Genomic DNA, 24,349 nt, shown 5'->3' with positions numbered 1-24,349 from the left:
CAAGTTTCAAAATAACAATTTGAGGCATACTCATTTTACTAAATCTTTTTTCCCCCTACTGAATGTATCTAATCGCTGGAAACGTTATTTGTAACCATATTGGAGGCAATGAAGAAAAAATATGATTACAAGCATGGAAACACAAATAATCATGGATGATTATGCTACAGATCTTCATTAGCGGGAAAAATAAAAGGAAAATAGGAAGTTTAGTTCTGTATATCTTCTTCCCATATATAATGCTTCAACTGGTGGATCTTTTTCGACAGGAAAAACTGCTCCTGTATTATATGTCACAAAATCCATTAGTCATCGTGCACTAGAGTGCCTTTTCAATTAGGCAAATGGGAGATGGGTCTGGCTGATTGATTTTGATTGATGATATCTTTGGCGTCACTGGACCACTGCTTAAACATACCATCATTGACTTAAAAGGCTCAGTATTTACAAGAAAGTCTTGTACCTCTCTTTCAGGATTAACATTTTTTAGAAAGAGACAAATGTCTTGGGAGAAAGAACGTAAAATTGAGGGAGAAGACTTAGACTTGATCACTCGAAAGTCTTCATTTCACGATCAGGGTTCCGTGAGGAGGAGGGCTTTCCCCAGTACACATGCCTATCATTACACAAGATGATGCGGGATTTGTTTAATGTGTTTATAAAAGGATACTCAAATCTCTTTTCTTCTTCAACTAATAAAAAAAAACCATGGCTTCTTTAACACTGAATGCCTTCAGATTTCTGGGTTCTCTCTTCTTACTGTCCTTGTTTAATCAAATGCCCTTATCCACTTCCTTGTCCCCTCTGTGTCACGGTGAGGAGAGCTCTGCCTTGCTGCAATTCAAGCAAAGCTTTGTCCTCAACAAGTTGGCTTCCAGTGATCCTTCTGCTTATCCCAAGGTGACATCATGGAATCAACGAGGAGAGACCGAGGACTGCTGCTTATGGGATGGAGTTGAGTGTGATGAGCGCACTGGCCATGTGATTGGCCTCCACCTCAATAGTAGCTACCTCTATGGTTCCATCAACTCCAGTAGCAGCCTCTTCCAACTTGTACATCTTCAAAGGCTTAGCCTTGCAGATAACGACTTCAACTACTCCCAAATCCCATCCGGGTTTCGCCATCTTCCGATGCTAACAAACCTCGATCTCTCCTTCTCCGGATTCTATGGCCAAATCCCATTGGAAATTTCATAGCTAACCAGATTGACTTCTCTTGATCTAAGTGGAGGTGTAGATTTGTCGTTTGGAAAATATTTGCAGCTCAGAAGTCCTGGTCTCAGAAGGTTAGTTGAAAACTTAACTAGCATTCAGACACTTTACCTTGCCAATGTAGACATGTCTTCTCAAGTCCCTGCCTCCATCGCAAATATGTCTTCATTGAGATCTATCTATCTCGGAAACTGCGGAATGTTTGGTCTATTTCCAATGGAAATTTTCAATCTACCAACCCTCCAGAATCTCGCTGTGCCCGTAAATGAAAATCTTACAGGTTATTTACCTGAATTTCAACGGGACTCACCCCTTGAGATATTATGGCTTCAGGGCACAAATTTCTCGGGTCGACTACCTACTTCAATTGGCAAACTTCATTCCCTAACCAGGTTGGATATTAGAAGTTGCAATTTCTATGGTCCGCTCCCATATTCACTCGGAAACCTTACCAACCTCAGAATTCTAATTTTGAAGTATAACAACTTTCAAGGTGAAATCCCTTCTTCATTGGCAAACCTTACGCAGCTTACTGACTTGTCACTTTCTGCCAATAATCTCAGTGGGGGATCCATGTCTTGGCTGGGTAACCAAAACAAGCTCACTCTTTTGAGTCTTGGTTATTGTGGTTTAACAGGTGAAATCTCTCCTTCTCTTGGAAACCTTACCCAACTTAGAAGTTTAATCCTTTCTTGGAACCGTTTAACCGGTCGAATTCCACATTGGCTGGCTAATCTCACCGAACTAACTTCCTTGTGCTTTGACAATAATGAATTGCATGGCCCCATTCCAGATTCAATTTCGAAGCTACTGAACCTTGAATACCTTACCTTGGACTCCAATCACTTCAGCGGCATTTTGAATCTTGACATGTTTTTCAACCTTAAGAATCTCACATGGCTTCAAATATCAGGTAACAGCTTTTCATCACTGATCGAAACTAGCCTGAATGCTACTCTTCCAAAGTGGAGGCTGTTGGGACTCGGATCGTGCAACTTGACGGCGTTCCCGTACTTCCTCAGATACCAAGACAAGTTGGAGTCATTAGAACTCGGAGGAAACAACATCCATGGCCCAATTCCAAATTGGTTATGGAACACAGGTAGGGAAACTATGTGGTATCTTGGACTTCATTTCAATTCTTTGACTGGCTTTGAGCAACCTTTGTTAGTCTCGAGCATGTCTACACTACAGTTTTTATATTTGCACTCCAACAAGCTGCAAGGACCAGTCCCCATACCACCAACTTCCGTTGTTCAGTATTTTGTCTCAAACAACAGTTTAACTGGAGAACTTCCACTGATGTTGTGCAATCTACCTCGCCTTTATTTCCTCGATTTATCTCACAACAATCTAAGTGGCATGCTTCCGCAATGCTTGTTCAACTTGGAACATTCGTTGTCAATGTTGAATCTGGGACACAACTCTCTCCATGGAACCATTCCTGAAACTTTCAAAAATGGAAGTAAGCTGAAGATGATTGATTTAAGTCATAATGAGTTGCAGGGGAAGATACCAAAGTCATTGGCAAATCAAATCACGTTGGAGAGTCTTAATCTCGGAGACAACAAAATTGCCGATAAATTCCCCTCTTGGTTGGGAACTTTGCCAAATCTGAAGGTCCTCATCTTGAGATCCAACAATCTTTCTGGAGCAATTGGCAGGCCTACGGCAGGTTTCGGTTTTTCCATGTTGCAAATTATCGATCTCTCCTACAATGGTTTTACAGGTGCCCTGCCATCCGACTACTTTCAGAACTGGAATAGCATGAGAACTATTGATAAAGTCCAGTTTTCATATATGGAGGAAACTACAACTGTGTGGTCTTATGGTGATAAGATGACTTACCAGTCTCCAATCAGTTACTACTACCAGCTGAGAATGATTAACAAAGGTGTGGACACAGAGTATACGAAGATCCCAAATATCTTGGCAGCTGTTGATCTTTCATGCAACAAATTTGAAGGAGATATTCCAGAATCCATCATTACTTTGAAGAAGCTCCATTCACTAAACCTTTCCAACAATCGTCTGTCGGGGCACATCCCATCACGAATAGTGAACTTGACAGAGCTTGAATCATTAGATCTTTCAAGCAACATGCTCAGTGGAGTAATTCCGCAGCAAATGGTTCAGCTCACGTTCCTTTCAGTCTTCAATGTCTCACACAACCAGCTAGTGGGTCCTATACCACAAGGAAAACAGTTTGGAACATATGAGAACAGTTCATACAAGGACAACCTGGGATTATGTGGGAAGCCATTGTCAAATGTGTGTGGAAATGCTCCGCCTGCATCAACTGTTGAAGATGATCAAGGATCAGATTCCTGGGTATATATTGATTGGATGGTTGTTCTAATAGGATATGGAAGTGGGCTAATGGTTGGAGTAGTCATCGGGCTCAGGTTCACCACATGGAGACATGACTGGATTATGAAAACATTTGGGAGAAGAAAACCAAAAAGGAGACGCCAGAAAAAGAGGGGAGGAAGAGTTTGAAATTATGAGGCATTCAGCTATCATTGACATGGTTTAAATTTCTGCATATACTATACAGTAGTCACAGTACATATATATATATAGACTGTAATGCTAGTGATGGTTGATTATGGAATGGTTTGGCGACAGAGAATACTTATTAAAGAGTTGAGACTGCCCTGGCTCTTAAAGTATATAGGCCCAAGTTGATTGACACTACTCCTTTAATACAATCAAAAAAACAGGGGTGAAAACTAGAATAATAATAAGCAGCAGCAATGCATCAGTAAGAATTGTAGGTCAACAGGCTCGAATATATAATTTTATGAGAGGGAATCAAATGAACATAAGATAAAAAATAATTCTGAAATTTGAAGCAAAAGGATGGCGTAGAAAGATAAAATGAATGGAGTCGAGCTTACTCTGACTCGTATTAATAAACCAAACAGCCTCAATGACCCAATACAATGTTTGAAGCAGAAAGAAGAGAAATACATCTCACTCAAAACCCCAATATTCATTTGAAAGAGCCAGATAAGTCATAAGAAAGCTAATTAAACAAAGAATGAATGAAATTGAAGAATCAATTCATCATATATATGGATTCCGGCAGGCTGGGTCAGAGTCCAGAGTCCAGAGTCCAGACAGTGCTTTAGTAGTTTAGTTGTTGGTGCAGGCATTTGAGTTGCATATATATACCATTTCATTTCATTTTCATAGATGTTAATTTGTTGCATGTAATGTAAATATATACTGCATCGGCATTCGGCAGTAGTAGTGGTTAGAAGGGAAAAAGGAGTTGTGCAATGCAATGGAATCTCAAATTTTGGCTTACCATAATGTTGCTTAATCATATCCTACTTAAGTACTCTAATCATATAGTGTTTGTTGCTCTCTTCTTGTTGTACCCTCTACCTCTAGCATTAGTTTTGGTGTTGCTCTCTTCTGCCTTTAGTTTTGGTGACCTTTGTGTTGGCTAAAAACTAAAAAGTGTCGCACTCCTAGTGAGCTCCATTCCATGCCATACTCTGTTTTTTTTTGTGTCTTGGTTTCCTCTTTACTCCATAAAAAAGGGTTGTACACGTGTCAGTCTCTGGCAACCAAAGATTGGAAGCCACGTGGCAGTTTCTGATTACAAAAGCATGAAAAGACACAACTCCCGTCCGTCGTCCAAACCCACAACTGTTAAGTCTGTTACAGTTCCCGCTACAAAATAAAAGCCAGTTCTGTTCTGCCAGAATTTAAAAACAAAAAAGAAAAGCAGTCTCGTCTCGTCTCGTCTCTCGCTGTCAAAGTGTCCATTGTTTATGAAAGAGTGAAAAAGCCACCAAAAGCAGCAGCACCTGTGTCCTCTCTCAATTCTTTACTTCCCCCCAGAGCAATCTCCTTTGCCCCACTTGACACACAAAGTATCTCTCCCTCTTTATATTGCTCAAAAAGATGATCTCTCTCTTTCTTGGCACTCTTCGTCGCCATAAGGAACGACGACAGAGTGGAATACGCGCATTTCAGACACTGTATTGGGGAATTGCTCTTCGTGGTGGACATGGCGAGTACGAGCGGGACCAAGAGCGAGGCAGGGCCCCTGCAGAGGTCGCTGTCTAGGCCGATGGCGCGAGCACAAACGTTGATGGTGGATGGTACTAACGAGGATGATTCTGCTGTTGATAGCGAGCTGGTGCCGTCCGCCCTCGCCTCCATCGCTCCCATTCTCCGTGTTGCAAATGAGATCGAGGAAGATAACCCTAGGGTCGCCTACCTATGTATGTGCTCTCTCTAATGACATGGAAACTTGGGGGTTTATTATTTTTGGTTGAATTATGACTGTCATTACTTGAAAATGTTTTTGAGCGTTATTGTTGACCAAAAGCTTACATCTTTCTTTGTGGGTTTGAAACTTTTTCTTTTTCTATTTTAAATTTGGGGCTTTTGTAATACAATTAATTTTAGTTCACAAATATGCATGGTTAGTTTCTCATTTCATGTTGCTAATTTGGATTAAATTTTTTTATTTTTTTTCATGGATTTGAGATGAAGCCTTTCCTTGTAGCTTATCTACCTTTTGTTTAATTAGGCCGATTCCATGCTTTTGAGAAGGCTCATAAGATGGATCCAACATCTAATGGGCGTGGAGTTCGTCAATTTAAGACTTATCTTTTGCACAGGCTTGAGACGGTAAAGAGAAGGAAGTTGTTTAACAGTAGAAATGTGGAATGATTGCATGTTATATGGAAAATTTTTCTTAAGTAAAAGATTATAAGAATGAACTAAATTTATCATTGTCAGGAAGAAGAAGAAACACATCCTCAGCTTGCTAGAAGTGATCCCAAAGAAATCCAGTTATATTACCAGAAGTTCTATGAGAAAAACATTAGACAAGGACAAGATACCAAGAAACCGTGAGGCTTCTTCACTTTGATTTTTTTCCCCATATATTTAAATTTTTATGTTAGTTTTTAGGTATTTGTGTACCCATCATGGTAAGCTTTATCTTCATGTTATCTTATACTTTTGGTTTCTGCTGATTCTTGAAGTGAGGAGATGGCTAAGATCTATCAGATTGCAACGGTTTTATATGACGTTCTGAGGACAGTGGTACCTAATGGGAAAGTTGATGACGAGGTTTGATTTGTTTAATTTCAAAAGTGATGTCAAATATTTATGAGGATATGGTTGCCTTTGTAAAATACTAAAAAGTTAGTTTACTTTGCAGACAGAAAGATATGCTGGAGAGGTTGAGCGGAAAAGGGAACAGTTTGAACACTATAACATTCTTCCACTAAATGCTGTTGGGGTCAAACCAGCAATTATGGAACTTCCTGAGGTTACATGTGTTTCTATGTTTTGCTTGTTCCTGATGTATCAGTTTTTATGGACCCTTAAGTTTCATGCTGATTAAAATTTTCCACTTAAAAATATAGATCCAAGCTGCGCTTCATGCTGTACGTAATGTGGAGAATCTTCCAACGCCCAGAATTACTCCTACTCGAAGTGCTTCTGATGACATGGCTAAGCATAGGGTTAAATCCACCATTGACATTCTTGATTGGCTTTCTTCTGTTTTTGGGTTTCAGGTAACTTGTGCCTTGAATTCCATGCTTCCTATATGTTTTATGCACCATGGATGCTGAATGTCCTATGTAAGTATGGCATGACTTTGAAAACAGCTTAAAACCCAATATGAAATTGTTGAGTTATGGTTTTAACTTTAGCCGGTTTGACACAAATTTAAGTCAACCCAAAAGTGAAAATAAATAGTTTTTGGGTTTAGTTTGAGCATGTAACTTAAAATTGACAAGCGATGGGTGCCTTTTAATTGATTATGTCTAAGCCAATCCCTCTAATATTTATGAAGATGTTCTTATTTCATTTTATCTGTTGCATTTTAATTGTGATTGCATGGCTTTTGTAGCAGCACCAAAGGGGGTGGTTAAAGGGTTTTCTTGGTGATTCATTTTGGTGGAGGGTGCTCTTATAGTCACATTGAAGCATTGTAAGATATTTGTTGAGGCATTTTCTAGGAAATTTATGGCAGTAGAAGGCGCCCTTATTGTGGCATTGAGGTGAACGAGTGGAGTGTTTGTATATGGGTTATTTGGTATTCATGTTAATCCCGGCTGATGTGACCTATCTATTAACTGCATAAGGCAAATCATGTCGAGTTGTGTTGGGGAAAAGGATTTTGACTTGATCAAGAAACATGTTGTATTTGTGTTGGCATATTCTGTATATACTCACATCTTGATCCACCCTGAGCATAACCAATTAGCATAAAAGGCTATCCCCAGCCCAACCATAATACCTAGTCTATCGTGTAGGCTTCCATGGAAGCACCTCTAATTTGCTTGAAGGGCTTGTAGACTAGGTTTTTGAATCTATTTTGGTGGGGAAGGGAGCTTATGCCACTGACTCCATTAAATCTTTTTTCAGTTACTTTATCTTATTGGAAAGACATGGAAGGTTATCCCTTGACAACGTGATTATAATTGGTCATTACAATCACTTGGAATAACTAGCAAAGCCACCCTTCTTTCTTCAAAATTGATAAAAGGCTTCAAAAACGAATCCCACCAATATTTTTGGATTCAATTCCCTTTTAAATGAATGAAAATCCTGAAAAATTGTAATGAATTGTGTTTCTTGTAAACATTACCGTGAAATTGAATGGCACTCTTAATTACTTCTACTAGATTAAAAGAAAAGGGGAAAAAAAAAGGAGAAGGAATAAGGTCTTAATAGGTATATCAGTCTTTAAAGGCTGAGTTTTTTTTCCTGAGCTAAACACACACTTAAGACTGGATTACTTTCAAGTGTCTTCTAAATGCCTTACTATAGATGTCAACTTGACACATGATCAAGATAACTTTTTCCTTTTATGTTCAGTTACATGGGGTTTTTCCCCTTCAGGAAAGGCCTAGCAACAATCTGCGCTCTCCATTCTATCAATATAGGTTTTATTTGCTCATCACATGAAAATCTGATGACTTCTGCTTATCTGACTATGTGGTACTGTCTTGATTTTTTTGGTGCTGAAGAAAGGAAATGTAGCAAATCAGAGGGAGCACCTGATATTGCTGCTTGCCAATATGGATATAAGGGGAAAAAATCTTGAAGATTATGCTGAGGTATATTTCTGTGATGGTATTAGTTATTTATTCTGTAATTGCTCAATAGCATCTTTTCCCTGCATCTATATTGAAGACTGATAGGGGGAGAAACGTCCTGCTGCTACATAACGACACTGTACCACGGTTGATGGAGAACGTTTTTAAGAATTATCAGTCATGGTGTAAATATTTGCGTTGCAAATCACATCTTAGGTACGTTGTCTTGTTACAGTTCTGACCATAGAATAACACCTTCCAATTGTTAAATTGCACTGTATTTGTTGTGGTGCAAGTTGAGTAGTTGTGCAACTTGAGTATTTGTTGTTTGATTTATTTATTTTTTGCCCTCTTTCTTTTCCTGGTTTTCAGTTTTAATTTTTCTTAGCTTTCAATTTTGAAAAATACTTTTTGCCACTGTCATTTTTTTTTTTAATTTGAGTTTTCCTGGACATTAATTATCATTTTGACCATTTAAAATTATTCCACCATACAGTCGTCTTCTAACTAAGCTGGAAATAGAAACATTTGTAGTTTTCGAAAAAGCAAAAGAGGCCTTAGATTTTCTTTTTAGCTCTTTTGTATTCACCTTGCAGGTTTCCTGGAGGTTCCGACAAGCAACAATTACAGCTCATCTACATTGGACTCTACCTTCTTATATGGGGTGAAGCATCAAATATTCGATTCATGCCAGAATGCATTTGCTATATCTTCCATAATGTATGTTTTCTTTTCTTCTTTATCCTAATGAGAAATGATTCTCCAAAAATAAGGCTATACCATATTCGCCTTTTTTTTTAGAGTTTATGTTTAGCTTTTCAACAGAATAATATAATTCAAAGCATCAATGATGACACAAAACTCTCAAAAAGGGTGCTACTCAACTTTGTTTTTGGATTAGGGGCAAAACTGTAAAAGTACAAATTGATGTTGGAGCTAGAGTAAACTGAAATTAGCTTTTAGAGACTTTGTGTCACAGTATTTTGGTCGTTGATGGTGGTATTTATGTTTATGTTTTTGTTAGCTGCCATTGTTACTTTCCTCAGATCCTTTATAACCTGCTTCTCTTGATTTACTATTTTTTTTACCATAGTAATACATCTCTTCCAGAAAACTTATTGCTGGTATTTCCATCATGTACCTTATGTATTTGGCATTTTCCTATCTGAAATCTTTTCTGATACCTATCGGGGTAGATTGTGCACTTGTTATGTGGAAACTTGAAAGTGATGCTGGTCGTTGGTGGCTAAACAGTTGTCTTGAGGAATTAAACTATTTTTGGCATATAGCTAGTAGATGCTATTCTTGGGGGGATATATACGCATGATTGATCTAAATTATCTATAACCATTTATGTTTCACACCTTTTCATATATCATAGTAACCTTCATGTTTTTGTCCGTTTCATAAGATGGCAAATGAGATCTATGGAGTACTATATAGCAATGCACTTCCTGTTACCGGAGAGACACAGCATACAGAAGCACCTGATGAAGAAACTTTTTTGAGAACAGTTATAACCCCCATCTACCAGGTTTTGCGCAAGGTATTTTTAAAAAAAAAAATTCAAAGGTTTTTTCATATTACCTGCACCATCTTCTTTTTGCAATTAAAAATGAAAGCTTATTTTATTTGGTGACAAAGGAAGCTAGGAAAAACAAAGAAGGCAAGGAAAGTCATTCAAAGTGGAGAAATTATGATGATCTGAATGAGTACTTCTGGTGCGTGTTTTCAATTGAAAAGCCAGTTCATATTAGCTTATCAGATTAGTACTTGACAGGGAATCTCTGCCCTTTCTAGGACTGACAAATGTTTTAAGCTGAAGTGGCCATGGGATCCTAAAGCTGATTTTTTTGTGCATTGGGATGCGCCTCCTGCAAATGAGGTATGTTTGTTTTTCCTCTTCAAACAATTCAGGTAATATCATATTTACTCACACGTATTGCACTGCTCCCGGATTCATTGAAATTTTTTTTATGGCTAGACGATGGATGATGTAGAATGAGGCGCTTGTTTTTTTCCCTTTTAATCTTCATATTATCAAATAAAGGGTTTATTGGGTCTTTGGGCCAAATATGGAATGTTAGTTACATATGAATTTAGTAATTTAATCATGTGTCGAATCCTGGTCAAGCCATATACATTGTAAGAGAAGTTGTTCTTCATTGACTTTGCTTAAGGCAAGTAAATTATATGAACCATAGTGTAGTGGTCAGCTGTCTATGTTTGATGACTTTTACCTTGGTCAACCATGTACACTAAGAAAGTTTTGGATGGCCCTGGAATAGTTAAACATTTTATATGATCCTTAAGGGCGAATCTTAGCAATGTGGCAAAGTTGTTTAATTACAACCTACTAGATATTACAGGTTCAAACCATGGAACAGTCTCTCCATAATTTGGGGATAAGGCAGCATCCATTATCCCTTTTTGGGCCCCATCACTCCTTTTTGGGCCCCATCACTACTATGAGAGTCTTGTGGATCAGTGTTATTTCCTTTAATGCATGAGCAGAATGTTAGTAGGGGGAAATCTGCTCAACTGCAGCATAGGCATCCTTGGTTGAGACCTTGTAAGCAACCTCTCTGCAATTTGGAGGCAAGATTACATACATCTGTCCAATCACTTACTTATTGGTGCAAGAGAAAAAGTGGTGGGAACTTTTATTTATTTATTCTTGGTTGTGCTTGAGGGTGTAAAATCTAAGATGGGTAATATATTATCTATGAAGTCAGCATTTTGAAGTATGTTGCCATTTATAAGTGTGAAAGACCCAATCCTCGTAAAAGCTCAAGCTAATAGGAGGGCAAGCTAATAGGAGGGATGGATCTTTTGATATTTAAACTATTCACTCTTAACATTCTCCTCACTTATATTGCAAATTATGCCTCTTTTGGGAAGGCCCAACAAGTGGAAATTTTAATTATTTTTAAACTGGTGGAAGTGATATTTGAACCAATGATCTTTTGCTTGGTTAAATTTCAAGCCATAAGAGGAGTGGATCTTTTAATATTTAAACCACTTACTTTAACATAAAGTATCCATTGCATTCTTTAACTCCTTTGGCCTTTGCATAAGATAAAACATTCTTTGCATAAATAAAAATTTTCTGAAGCATTATTATGTAGCTATTGGAGTAGTGCTGTAACAAAATAGTCAAGAAGATAATGGAAAAAGTGGAATGCGATAATTAACTTGCTAAGCAAACTGCTTTTAGAGCCTGGGCCCTGTTTCTGAGTTTGATTTTCTTCTCTTTTTCTTTCTTCTTTTTTCTCAGAAGTCTTTGTTTACTCGAAAATCTTATTGCAAACTTTCTTATTTGTCCACTAGCCATTTCTTAAAACTTGTGATACTTACTCCATTTTTCTTGGCAGAGAAACAATCATGGAACTGGTGGAAAGACGAAGCCGAAAACTAATTTTGTTGAAGTCCGAACTTTTTGGCACCTTTACAGAAGTTTTGACAGAATGTGGATATTCTTTATATTGGCCCTGCAGGTGGGTACCCCTCCCTCTGTCTCTTTTATGTTTGTTGCACATTACAATTTATCAGTTTCCATTTGAAGTTTCAGTATCCACGAATCTTCCGTTTTCAGGCAATGGTTATAATTGCATGGAGTTCTTCTGGATCACTTGCTGCTTTATTTGATGATGATGTCTTTAGAAGTGTTTTAAGCATTTTTGTCACATCTGCTTTTCTCAATTTTCTTCAAGGTTTGTGATATCTAAATTATTTCTCTGCTCATAACTTTATTTAATATCTTAATACAATTTATCCTAGACAGGTAGAGAACGATGCCGATGATTGAATGATTGTTTCTCCGGTGCTTTTTTTTATTTGATAAAAGTATTAGCAACTTTAAATTTATTTCTAATACAGCTGTTGCAGATTTTTGGCTATTTATATCATGTTTCAATGTCATTTTATAGATTGTGGGACTCTTCTTGTGCTTATCATATTACCTTGTGCAGCTGCTCTGGATATTATACTTAGTCTTAATGCTTGGAGGAGCGTAAAACCCACACAGATCCTACGTTATCTTCTGAAATTTGCAGTAGCAGCTATGTGGGCTGTGGTTCTGCCAATTGGTTATTCCAGTTCTGTGCAGAATCCAACAGGACTTGTAAAATTCTTTAGCAGTTGGGCTGGGGATTGGAGGAGTCAGTCGTTCTATAACTTTGCGGTTGCAATTTATCTGATACCCAATGTACTGGCAGTATTGCTATTTTTCCTTCCACCTCTAAGGAGAACCATGGAGCGTTCTAACTGGCGGATTATCACCCTTATTATGTGGTGGGCTCAGGCAAGCATGTTTAGATTATTATAATACCAAAGTTTGGGGTTTAGGTGATTACTTTCTCTCTCTTCAATTAATTAACTGGGGCTTTTATATTCTTGACTATACTGCAGCCAAAACTGTATGTTGGAAGAGGCATGCATGAGGATATGATCTCACTTCTCAGGTAAGGAAAACATATATTCTTGAACTTCTTGTTGGTTGAGTTGTTGTTTTATTGGGCAAGATCTGCTGAATGAAGTTGCTCATTCGGTGTTTGGTTGCCAGTCTTACAATTTTATGTTACATTTCTTACTTGGAAATTCAGAGTTGGTGCTTTGATCTAGTTGACTCAAATTCATTAAAATAGTTACACTTCCGTATGCTCAGGTATACACTGTTTTGGATCATGCTGCTTATTAGCAAGCTAGCATTCAGCTACTATGTGGAGGTGTGTTGTACTCTCACAGCTCTTTTATGTGTGACTATTTTCCAGTTTAGACAAGAATGCTTCAGCTTATGCCTTTTTTTTTGTTCACTTACTTTATTATTGATAAATGCACTCATAACAAAAGACTACAATGGTGTAGCTATACAATTGTGGTTTTTCATGGCTCCATCTCGTAGACTGCTTGTAGGTTGATAGGCATGGATGACTTACCTCAATACGTCAACCTTAGTGGCAAAAAAATGTAAAAATTGTAACATGTTTTACATGGTGCTTTATGCAGTTCAGAATGAGGAAAAATGTTTGACAGAGCAGCCATATATATTTCAAACACCCTCAATATTGCTCATTTTCTGCTATCTGAAGATTATTCTGACAACTGATTACCCTTACCAAGTAGAAGTTTATATTCAAAAGGGAAAGTTTTTTGCCAGCTTAATCTTTTGGTGAAATTAGTTGTTTGTCGTAATAGTAGATATAAAGATGATTTGTTTGCACCATGATTTGCATAAAACGAACAATAATATACACATGTGGCCTGCAAAAGAGGGACCGCAAGTGAGGGTGTTGAAATAGAGGATTAAACATATCTTTCTCTATCTGCTTAAGCTTCCGGAGTGTTGGAGAAATACAACATCGTTTGAATTGGGTTTTGTATTGTGGTTTAAATTGAGGGTTCCTTCAACTCCTTAAAAGGCCTTTTAGGGGGTTGGGTTAAGGGCCCAATAAGTTTAACATGGTATCGGAGCAAGGTTTGGGTTTTCACGTGTTGGGCTTCTCGGAGTTGGACCAACCCACACGTGAGGGGGGATGTTGGAGAAATACCACATCGTTTGAATTGGGTTCTGTATTGTGGTTTAAATTGAGGGTTCCTTCAACTCCTTAAAAGGCCTTTTAGGGGGTTGGGTTAAGGGCCCAATAAGTTTAACACGGAGTAATCAGTCAGTTATCATGTTCTTGTAGCTGATTCTAAGCTCTTGTAAAGAACCGCTCTGTCGCCATCAATAAGTTTGACAAAAAACTGGCAATTAATGTGGGATTCTGCTGGGCTTTTTTTAAGAATTTAGTCCCAATAAAGTTGTCCAACCCTGCTCCCTTATGAAAGACCAAGACTTTTCTTAACCTCTTAATTAAATTGTTGCCCACCAATTGAAGTCCCTCCAGAGGCACCCTGCAAGTAAACCTATGCAGAAATGCAAAACACCCTGCTACAAGATTATCCAGTTGGGTTTCTTTCCCTTAAAAGCCGTTCGAAGTTAGGTTGGATAGATATCTTGACATGAACTTGCAAGAATAAAACCGATATCAAACCATGTATTACTGTGTCATATGGGTCGTATCAACAACAAACCTATAATCCACTGAAATTATTAGAGAACAAATAACCTGAAGGTAAACCTGTTTCGCTGTCAATTGTGTCTGTCTGTAAGAAACCCATTTTGGCAAGTGAATTAGAAAAGCTGCAGATCATAAGAAACATTTGAAAATATATTATCTGACTCTAATTGTTACATGCTCTGTAACTATGTTGATTGTAGTATTAGAATGATGTTATAATTTGATTGTCTGGGACAATTTATTTCTATGTTTGACTTCCTATGTTCACATGCATGATTGCATTCGTTTATATCAATGTCCACCTCAAATTTCATAATGAGTGGTGAAGTTATTTTCTCAGGAAAAAAAGTATGGTGAAAATGCCTGACAGGTTGTAGCACAAAAATGAGATCACGACGCCATAATGTGTCAAACGTATGATAAAATTTTCTACTGATTATGATTTTTTTGCTGTAACTATACTTGTGGATCATGTTTTATGTAGCTCTTGTATTGCTTTGCAACCTCCTGTTTCAATTTGTGCAAAACATTTACTTTCTTGGATATCTCTGAAATTCAGGTCCATTCTAATTCTTACTCTACATACTATTTTGTAGATACTGCCTCTAGTTGAACCAACAAAGTTGATAATGGAGATGCACATTGATAATTACCAATGGCATGAGTTCTTTCCAAATGGTAATAATTTAGTATCTGTGGCCATTTCAGTTTTGTTCGGTTATACTCTTATGACCTGTTCTTAACGGCTGCTGAAATTTGACTGTAGTTACCCATAATATTGGAGTTGTGATAGCAATATGGGCACCAATCATTCTGGTAAGAAGTGCATGAGCACATCAAGGATTGTCAAAAGAAGTACTGCATGGCTGTTCTTTCAAATTTTTTACTTTGATTGCTGTAACTTCAAATCTATTGTTATGTAGGTTTATTTCATGGATGCACAGATATGGTATGCCATTTTCTCCACTCTTTTTGGTGGAATTCATGGAGCTTTCAGTCATTTGGGTGAGGTAGGTCATCATCTTGTTCTTATACACTGTAGAAAAATGGCTCAGGCTCAAAGGCCATGGTTTTGTGACATATGATGATCCTGGAAATCCATGTCTGTTGTGTCATGTATAAGCTTAAGTTCTCACTCATTTGATTTTTCTAAAATTGCATTTCTGAATTGATGTATGGATGTTGGATCATAAATTTGAGCCATTTTTCTTTCATCAGATACGAACTCTTGGGATGTTGCGGTCCAGATTTGATGCTGTACCTTCAGCTTTCAGTCGTCATCTTATGCCAACATCAGGAAAGGATGACAAAAGAAAACCTTTGGTATACTTGCGGCATCTCTTTTAATCATTCCAAGTTTCTCTGCAGTTTGTTCTAAAATTTAGAAGAAACCATTCTACATTAAAAGTCAGGGGGTTCGATCAGTTGTATCTATTCAATTCATAGTAGTCTGACATAGGGCCACTTTTTCTTTGACAAAAGTAATACTTAACATGACAGGACGAGTCAGCAGAAAGGAAGAACATCGCAAATTTTTCTCAGGTTTGGAATGGATTCATACATTCTATGCGTCTGGAGGATTTGATCAGCAATAGGTAGAGACTGCATTGTTTCAATATTCGTGTAATATGTTTCCTGCATCACGTTTAAGATTTCCAATCTTTCCTTTGACTTTATATTATATAGGGAAAGGGATTTGCTACTTGTTCCATATTCTTCTACTAATATGTCAGTCGTCCAATGGCCTCCTTTCTTGCTTGCGAGTAAGGTATAATTTCTGATTAGTTTCCTAAGTTGATCAGTTGATGTTTATGCTCAACGAGAATACTTCGCTAAATTGTTTTCTTCCTCGCCCTTGCACGTGAAAGATTCCTATAGCATTGGACATGGCAAAAGATTTTAAGGGGAAGGAGGATGCTGAGTTATTTCGGAAGATTAAAAATGATGATTACATGTTCTCGGCAGTGATTGAATGCTACGAGACACTCCGATATATAATATTTGGCCTCCTGGAGGATGAAGCAGATACACTGTACGGCAGAAAATTATCTTGCCATATTGATTTTCTACGGATGATATCGAACCACCTGGCTGCATGTGATTGTTAACATTCATCTTTCTGTTAATTTTCTTATTCCTGTTATTTCCTTCCCTTTTTGATTTAGGATCATAAAGCAGATCTGCGATGACGTAGACTTTAGCATACAAGAGCGTTGCTTTCTGAATAATTTCCGTATGAGTGGGCTGCCTTTACTAAGTGATAAGTTGGAGAAGTTCTTAGGTTTCTTGGTACATCACTCTCTACTTTTTTTACTTTCAGACCATCGCATCTTAAGCTGGAAATTTATATTCATTTTTCAGCTTCGATTGCTTACACTGGTCCATTGACAGCTACAATATTATGAAGATGCATCCAAGTCTCATGTAAATGTTGAGGCATACAAGCCTCAAGTAATCAATGTCCTTCAAGATATTGTGGAAATTATTACCCAAGATGTTATGGTTAACGGCCATGAGTAAGTGCTAACAAAAGCTATACTTGCATAGGCTGTGAAAAAAGTGTTCCTTTTTTTAGTAATGCAACAAGGCATTATCACTATTGTATGCTATTGAATTTTTTATGCTCTCTGTAGAATCCTGCTAAGAGCTCATTCTCACAGTCATGGTGCTGAAGAACGCAAGAAAGAGATGAGGTTTGAAAAGATAAATTTAAGCCTTATGCAAAACAAATCTTCGAGCGAGAAGGTACCCTCAACTCCCACTTTAATTGTTATTTAAATAACATATAAACAAACAAACAACAGCTGTGCACTAGACTCCCGCAGTGGGCGGGGTCAATGCATGCAAGATGTAGGCAAACCTTACCCCTACAAAATATGTGGAGAGGCTTTTTCCAGGAATTGAACCTGTAACCTCTAAGTTGCACCCATGCAACTCTACCACTGAGCCACATGTTCATATGTAACTATGGCACAAATTCGTATTCTTTATTATGTCTCTCTGTAGGTTGTTAGGCTTAATTTGCTAGTGACAGTCAAGGAATCTGCCATAAATGTGCCAACAAATTTGGAGGCCCGCCGACGTATAACCTTCTTTGCAAACTCCTTGTTTATGATTATGCCAAATGCTCCAAAAGTTCGCGACATGCTCTCCTTCAGGTCAGTTTTAATGCAAGACCCAAGCATGACACGGAAAATATATTAAGCTGTTTAATAGAAAGAATAGAATAAACTACTATACTAATCAAATGGAAGAAAAAGTCTCTCCTGATATTTTTTTAGCAAACGAATCATTTTTCACACCCATTGATTGATTGTTGCTGCAACTTGGACAAGGTTACTCTATGTTTTTTTTGGGACATGAAGAGAATATGTTTTTCAAGACTTGGTTCATTTGCTGATTATCTCGATTTCTTGATGTGCTCAGACAACATATGAATCCTGCAACTCTTAGCTAAGAATTATTCTGTTGTGATGAGAAACTAGGTGATTGTAGACATTTTTTTCTATTTTATTTTCCTATTGATTAAATTCTTTATTTATTTTCAGTGTTTTGACTCCATATTACAAAGAGGATGTACTCTACTCTGAGGACGAACTCAATAAGGAAAATGAGGATGGAATAACAACTTTGTTCTACCTGCAAAAAATTTATCCTGGTGAGTTATCAAACCAATGCTATGTCGCAATTTCTTCTTGATATATATTCTATGAACTAACCAAATTTCTTTAAGCTGCAACTAGATGAATGGCAAAATTTCCAGGATCGCATAAATGATCCTAAAGATAAAGATTATGCGCAAGATAAGAAGGAGTTAAAGATGGAATTAATTCGTCAGTGGGTATCCTTCAGGGGGCAGACACTATCAAGAACAGGTCTGCATGATGGAACTTCCATCACCTGAGTTGGGTCCATTTATCAATTCTCTCTCACTCACTCCCTATTGCTTTATTTATTTATTTCTGGCAGTGAGGGGGATGATGTATTATAGGCAGGCTCTAGAACTTCAATACTTCCTGGAATCCGCAGGAGACAGTGGTAGGTGGTTTCTTTCATGAATATTGTGTCACAATGTAGACTTGCTATAAATAGAGTTTGGTTTATGATATTTTAAATTTTGACACAACATGAGTCACTATTTGTTAATAAAGTTTGTGGTTTCCTTTGCAGCTATCTTTGGGGGCTACCAGACAATTCAATCAAGACTGGATTATAAGGCCTTTTTTGATAGTGCACAAGCTCTGGTTGATTTGAAATTCACCTACGTTGTTTCTTGTCAGGTTTATGGTACTCAAAAAAAGTCCAGAGATGCTCGAGACCGTAGTTGTTACAGTAATATTCTAAATCTCATGTTGAAGTAAGTAAAGTTATTCTTAATGGACTGAGTATGTTTCTCAAATTTCACATATAAAATTTAGAAGGCATCTCTAATCCTCTATAAACTGTTTAGGTATCCATCTCTACGTGTTGCTTACATTGATGAACGAGATGAAACTGTGGATGGAAAATCTCACAAGGTTTATTACTCTGTTCTTCTGAAGGGAGGAGATAAGTTGGATGAGGTATGTTAGATGGGATAACTGAAAATAATTCCCGAAGAGTTTTATGTCTAAAAATAGAATTGGTTTGCGGTGGGATTTGTTACTTGGTATAGGAAGCTTAAAAGCAGTTGCATATACTAATGTACCATAATTTCGGAATTTCGGGTGGTGCTTGGTTTATTTTGGTACCTTAAGTAGTTTCTCTGGCAGAATGCATAGTATTATTTGGGCATTGGTAAATGATTGACGTGCACCTTTTTCTTTTTCTGTAAAACTATTCTTTTGGCTGGCACTTGCATATTTCTCACTCCCTATGTATGAAGTATTCTATTATTTGTCTTATACAACCATTTCTGTAATTCAGATAGAGTTATACTCTCTGGAAGGAAGGCGAGCTACTGAACTAGCTTGCGTCTTTGTTATCTGTCGACAAATATTCATAATATCCTTATGCACTAATGATTTTCTGCAGGAAATTTATAGAATCAAGCTTCCGGGCCCACCAACAGATATTGGAGAAGGGAAACCTGAAAATCAGAATCATGCCATCATTTTTACTCGTGGAGAGGCTCTCCAAACCATCGACATGAATCAGGTAGTTGACATATGCCTACTCTGACATTTTATATGGGATGAGTCACTGTTTTTGATTCTTTGTTCTCAGGATAACTATTTTGAAGAAGCTTTCAAAATGAGAAATGTATTGCAAGAATTTGTGAAACATCGCCGTGCAGCGCGAAAACCTACAATTTTGGGTCTTAGGGAACATATATTTACTGGAAGGTCAGCCATAACATTCGGACCTTATTTTAATCTTTATCTAACTGCTTATTTGCTTTTGTAAAATAAGTCCAGTATCATGAATAAATATTCTGTAGAATGGTGAAAGTTTTCGGAGTTTATGCATTCTCACTTTTTCCTTCTTACATTACAGTGTTTCTTCACTTGCTTGGTTCATGTCCAATCAGGAGACAAGTTTTGTAACCATTGGCCAACGAATTTTGGCAAGCCCTTTGAGGTAAGCCTGAAACTTTATTGAATGACAATGATTGATTGTGCAGCTAATTTATGTTTTTCTTAATGTTTGAACTTTATATCAGATTCATGGAAGCTGTTATATATATTTGTGTACCATTCTTTTCCCTCCTTCGTAGTGCAATAAATATTTGCTTTTGAAGAATGGGAATCACCATGATTTAGTTCGTGAGAAGAAAAGGAAAACACATATGAAAAGGAAAGGCTAGACAGTTTTTAGACATTCATATCCCAAATATTGTATACCTAAAAAGGTTAACAACTCTCGTCACAAGACTCCCACAGTGGGTGAGGTCGGGGACAAGTAGGATGTACGCAAATCTTATCTCCATATACAACATGCGGAGAGGAGGTTTATAGGAATTAAACTTGTAACCTCTAGGTTGCACACCTACAACTCTACCACTAGGTTACATGTTCGCCTACCTTGTCTAAATTAATAATCCAAGAAACATACTTGATTTAGAACTCGCAAAATTATTGGCATGGAAAATGTGGATTGAATTTTTTTTAGACCTTAAAATGGCTTTGTGACACTAAATACAGCATATGCAGATACATCCACTCAAAACTCAAACTAATGGTTGATGCTTGCCTTATGTCCAAATTTCATTGTGTCGTTGGGTGGGAAAAAAGTTCTGAATTACTTGTGTGCTTGATTTCATTATACTAAATGGCTTGACTTACTTTTCAGGGTGCGGTTCCATTATGGTCATCCTGATATATTTGACAGAATCTTCCACATAACAAGGGGTGGAATAAGTAAAGCTTCAAAAACAATAAACTTGAGCGAAGATATATTTGCAGGTACTTTGGTTCATCTGTAGACTAGAGGAATAGAAAGTAGAAACAATATGATGTATATTTGTAATGCTCTACAGGGTATAATTCAACTCTGCGGAGCGGATATATAACACATCATGAATATATCCAAGTGGGCAAGGGACGTGATGTGGGGATGAATCAGATATCATCTTTTGAGGCAAAGGTGGCAAATGGTAATGGAGAGCAGACGCTTAGCCGTGATGTCTATCGACTTGGACGACGATTCGACTTCTATAGAATGTTGTCATTCTACTTCACAACAGTTGGTTTCTATTTTAGTAGCATGGTGAGTTTCCCAATTAATGTCTATGTTTATTGTTTTTAAGCATCTGCTCTAGTGTTATAATTTGTAGTAGCCAATGCTGCTCCTGTTTGGACTAGTATTGAAGTGCACATAAGATAATTGACCTTGGTGAACTTTAATTTTTTGAAAGTTTCTGTGATTTCATGCACCATCTTAAAGAGACCAATCAAGCAATCTTTACTGAGGTATGAGCCAGTGTCAAAGAGACTTAACAGTTAACAGAGATTATCATTGCTATCGCTTGTTGCTATCACATGGAAAGCTACAGATGTCACATAGTATGAAGCTTTCACATAATATGATGGCATGTTAGTATGTCCTATTTGGAATTCTTTACTTTATCTGCTATATCTTCCTCTGGGTTTTATATGCTTAAAATTAAAAAGAAAGAATAAATGTTTATCAGGGTGAACACATGACTAGGATGCCCTTAACATTTCATTTATCATGTCAATTACCCACAGGTCTCATATGAGTCTTAGCACATGTTGAAGGTATCCGTTCTTATAGGATTAGTGAAGCAGTATTGAGTGATGTAGGCTATATTCAAATACCTGACATACGGGCAATATTTAAAGAGATCAGTTTGTATTAACACGGGGTTCAATTTAGATAGCTGCTTGTCTAGTCCCGTGAAGCAAAAAAGTTCATTCAATAGTTAGTTCTTAAGCTTGCTTTTCAAGCACATCAGAGCATGATTCACCAAGGCAGCCCAAGTAAGTCCATGAAATTGAGATCACTAATAAGTTGAATTAAAATGTTTCTATATCGAGCAGTTGGAGCAGGATAAGAACGAGCCATGGGATATCTGCACTTGGAATGCCATCTGATATGCTTTAGCACAAGTACTATAGAAAAACTCTAAAAATGTAGATACATGTTTCCTTTTTGATTTGCATGTTTTGCTGTTTCAGATTACTGTTCTCACAGTATATATCTTCTTATATGGGCGTTTGTACATGGTCATGAGTGGATTGGAAAAAGAGATTCTTCAAAATCCAGATATCCATCAGAGCAATGCGCTTGAACAGGCTTTGGCTACCCAATCTGTTTTCCAGCTAGGCTTGTTGCTGGTACTGCCCATGGTTATGGAAATTGGCCTGGAAAAAGGGTTTCGTACTGCTCTGGGCGATTTGATCATTATGCAGCTCCAGCTGGCCTCTGTATTTTTTACATTCCAGCTTGGAACGAAAGCACATTATTTTGGGAAAACCATCTTGCATGGAGGTTCCAAATATCGAGCTACTGGCCGGGGGTTTGTTGTTTTCCATGCAAAGTTTGCTGAAAATTACAGGTTGTACTCACGAAGTCACTTTGTGAAGGGATTGGAGCTGTTCATGTTATTGGTATTGTATGGAGTTTATGGAGGATCATATCGCAATTCAAATCTTTATTTTTTCATCACATTCTCCATGTGGTTCCTGGTTGGGTCCTGGTTGTTTGCGCCTTTTGTATTCAATCCATCTGGTTTTGACTGGCAAAAAACAGTGGATGATTGGACAGATTGGAAGAGGTGGATGGGGAATCGTGGTGGAATTGGGATCCCACCTGACAGAAGTTGGGAGTCTTGGTGGGATGGGGAACAAGAACACCTCAAATACACAAATATAAGGGGAAGAGTTCTTGAGATAATTCTTGCATTTCGATTCTTTATCTACCAGTACGGCATTGTCTACCACCTTGATATAGCTCATCACAGCAAGAATATACTGGTAAGGTTTACTATTTCAATAATAGAAAGTCTATCACCCTATGAAAGTGAAACCGTGGTGCACAACAATCTTACAACTTTCTCGTTTGAACTTGTGCTATTTGTAGGTATATGGACTTTCTTGGATGGTTATGGTAACTGCTCTTCTAGTGTTGAAGGTATGCCACAAGAAAAAGAAATAGAGATAGCTGTGCTTAGAGTTACTCTATGAAGGCTTTCTACTTTCTAGTCAGTTCATTTTATTTTCTTTCATAAGATGTTAGATAGCAAATGTCAGGCTTGTTTAATCCTACGTGTGTTCACCTGATCACTTACTGCTTCTTCGTTTTTTATGTCGCTGTCAGATGGTATCAATGGGGAGACGAAGATTTGGGACAGACTTTCAGCTTATGTTCAGGATTCTGAAGGCACTTCTGTTCCTTGGCTTCATGTCAGTCATGACTGTCTTGTTTGTAGTATGTGGCCTCACTATATCAGATTTATTTGCAGCCATCCTTGCTTTCTTGCCCACGGGCTGGGCCATCCTCCTTGTGAGTCAATCTTTCATTTTCTGTTAGTATGCAACTTTTTGTTCAATTAATGATTTCTTAGTAGCGATTTGGAGTATTGACTCATATCTCCATTTTTTTTTCTTTTTTTTTTTTGGTTGAAGATTGCACAAGCCTGCAGATCTCTATTTAAGGGAATACATGTCTGGGATTCAGTGAAGGAGCTAGGGAGAGCATACGAGTACATAATGGGACTATTTCTGTTTGCACCTATTGCGGTTTTGTCATGGTTCCCGTTTGTGTCGGAGTTCCAAACTCGTCTGCTCTTCAATCAAGCATTTAGTAGAGGCCTCCAGATTTCAATGATTCTTGCAGGAAGGAAAGAGAAGACGCAATCCAGTTGAAGGTCTTAGGCTTTCACATACATTCATTTCCAAATTTAAGACTCTAGTGATTCATCTAGTGTTTTTTTTGGTAATATGAGTCTGAAGCTAGTGACTGTCATGGCTATTATATTATTTTGGTGATCCTAGATGCTCTGTTTTAATTTTGTCCCCTTCTCTTTCAAGTTGTTTGGGATATTATTTTTATGGTCTTCTAGGCAGAATAAATTTTCAGTATGGAAGTTTAATAGACACTTGGCTCCTCCTTTGTTCATCGTCTCTTCTTACGACTTGTGACATTTCCAAGTTACAGGGGTGTATATCCTTTCCCAAAGTCTTAACTAAGGCGATGGCGATTGTCGACATTGGACGAATTCAAGCATGGATTCCCATGAGATGGCTTATCAAGTCTTACATATAAATGGCGGGGGCAGCAGCAGTCCTCAGCGTGACGAGGCGATTGAGGGCGACATTTATTGTACCAGGAAGAGATGCAATGTTAATGTGCCTTGTTACCAGTTGAGCTGTTAAGATTGGAGAGAAATGTTGATATCTTTTATCGAATCTTCAACTTCATTGTCATTGATGAGTGTTAAAGTTTGGCCCATCCAAAATCCGTTCACACGGTTTTGCCCTATAATATGGATTAAACTTTGTCCACAGGGGTTTTGCCCTTTAAAAAGCATTCGAGTATATTGAGGTTGTG

The 24,349-nt window shown here is 37.6% G+C and overlaps 2 protein-coding genes across 3 annotated transcripts; both read left to right on the top strand.

The window, feature by feature from the left end:
• Positions 1–1,302: 1,302 nt before the first annotated feature.
• Positions 1,303–3,866, top strand: LOC120003709 (receptor-like protein 6). The gene has a single exon (XM_038852757.1). The coding sequence runs from the start codon at positions 1,339–1,341 to the stop codon at positions 3,709–3,711; it is 2,373 nt and encodes a 790-aa protein (XP_038708685.1). The 5' UTR covers positions 1,303–1,338; the 3' UTR covers positions 3,712–3,866.
• A 1,098-nt stretch (positions 3,867–4,964) lies between these two features.
• LOC120004208 (callose synthase 7) lies at positions 4,965–23,905 on the top strand. 2 transcript variants are annotated; one of them, XM_038853478.1, is made up of 42 exons: positions 4,965–5,453; positions 5,765–5,865; positions 5,977–6,089; positions 6,225–6,312; positions 6,404–6,514; positions 6,612–6,764; positions 8,226–8,315; positions 8,392–8,510; positions 8,891–9,014; positions 9,706–9,840; positions 9,939–10,015; positions 10,095–10,179; positions 11,669–11,791; positions 11,890–12,007; positions 12,266–12,597; positions 12,705–12,757; positions 12,961–13,021; positions 14,953–15,034; positions 15,123–15,172; positions 15,280–15,366; positions 15,575–15,679; positions 15,857–15,951; positions 16,043–16,124; positions 16,225–16,388; positions 16,522–16,645; positions 16,748–16,872; positions 16,990–17,101; positions 17,363–17,514; positions 17,905–18,014; positions 18,100–18,231; positions 18,326–18,394; positions 18,527–18,713; positions 18,807–18,918; positions 19,370–19,492; positions 19,562–19,680; positions 19,832–19,915; positions 20,627–20,739; positions 20,814–21,043; positions 21,976–22,773; positions 22,880–22,930; positions 23,117–23,302; positions 23,425–23,905. In XM_038853478.1, exons 1-42 carry the CDS (start codon positions 5,237–5,239, stop codon positions 23,662–23,664), a joined length of 5,832 nt encoding a protein of 1,943 aa, XP_038709406.1. In that variant the 5' UTR covers positions 4,965–5,236; the 3' UTR covers positions 23,665–23,905. The 2 variants fall into 2 exon arrangements, with proteins under 2 accessions (XP_038709406.1, XP_038709405.1); XM_038853477.1 differs by having other exon boundaries at positions 11,866–12,007.
• Positions 23,906–24,349: the final 444 nt, after the last annotated feature.

This window comes from Tripterygium wilfordii, chromosome 8 (genome assembly GCF_013401445.1).
Source record: "Tripterygium wilfordii isolate XIE 37 chromosome 8, ASM1340144v1, whole genome shotgun sequence".
Classification (NCBI taxonomy): Eukaryota; Viridiplantae; Streptophyta; class Magnoliopsida; order Celastrales; family Celastraceae; genus Tripterygium; species Tripterygium wilfordii.
This window is presented reverse-complemented; position numbering and strand designations above follow the sequence as displayed.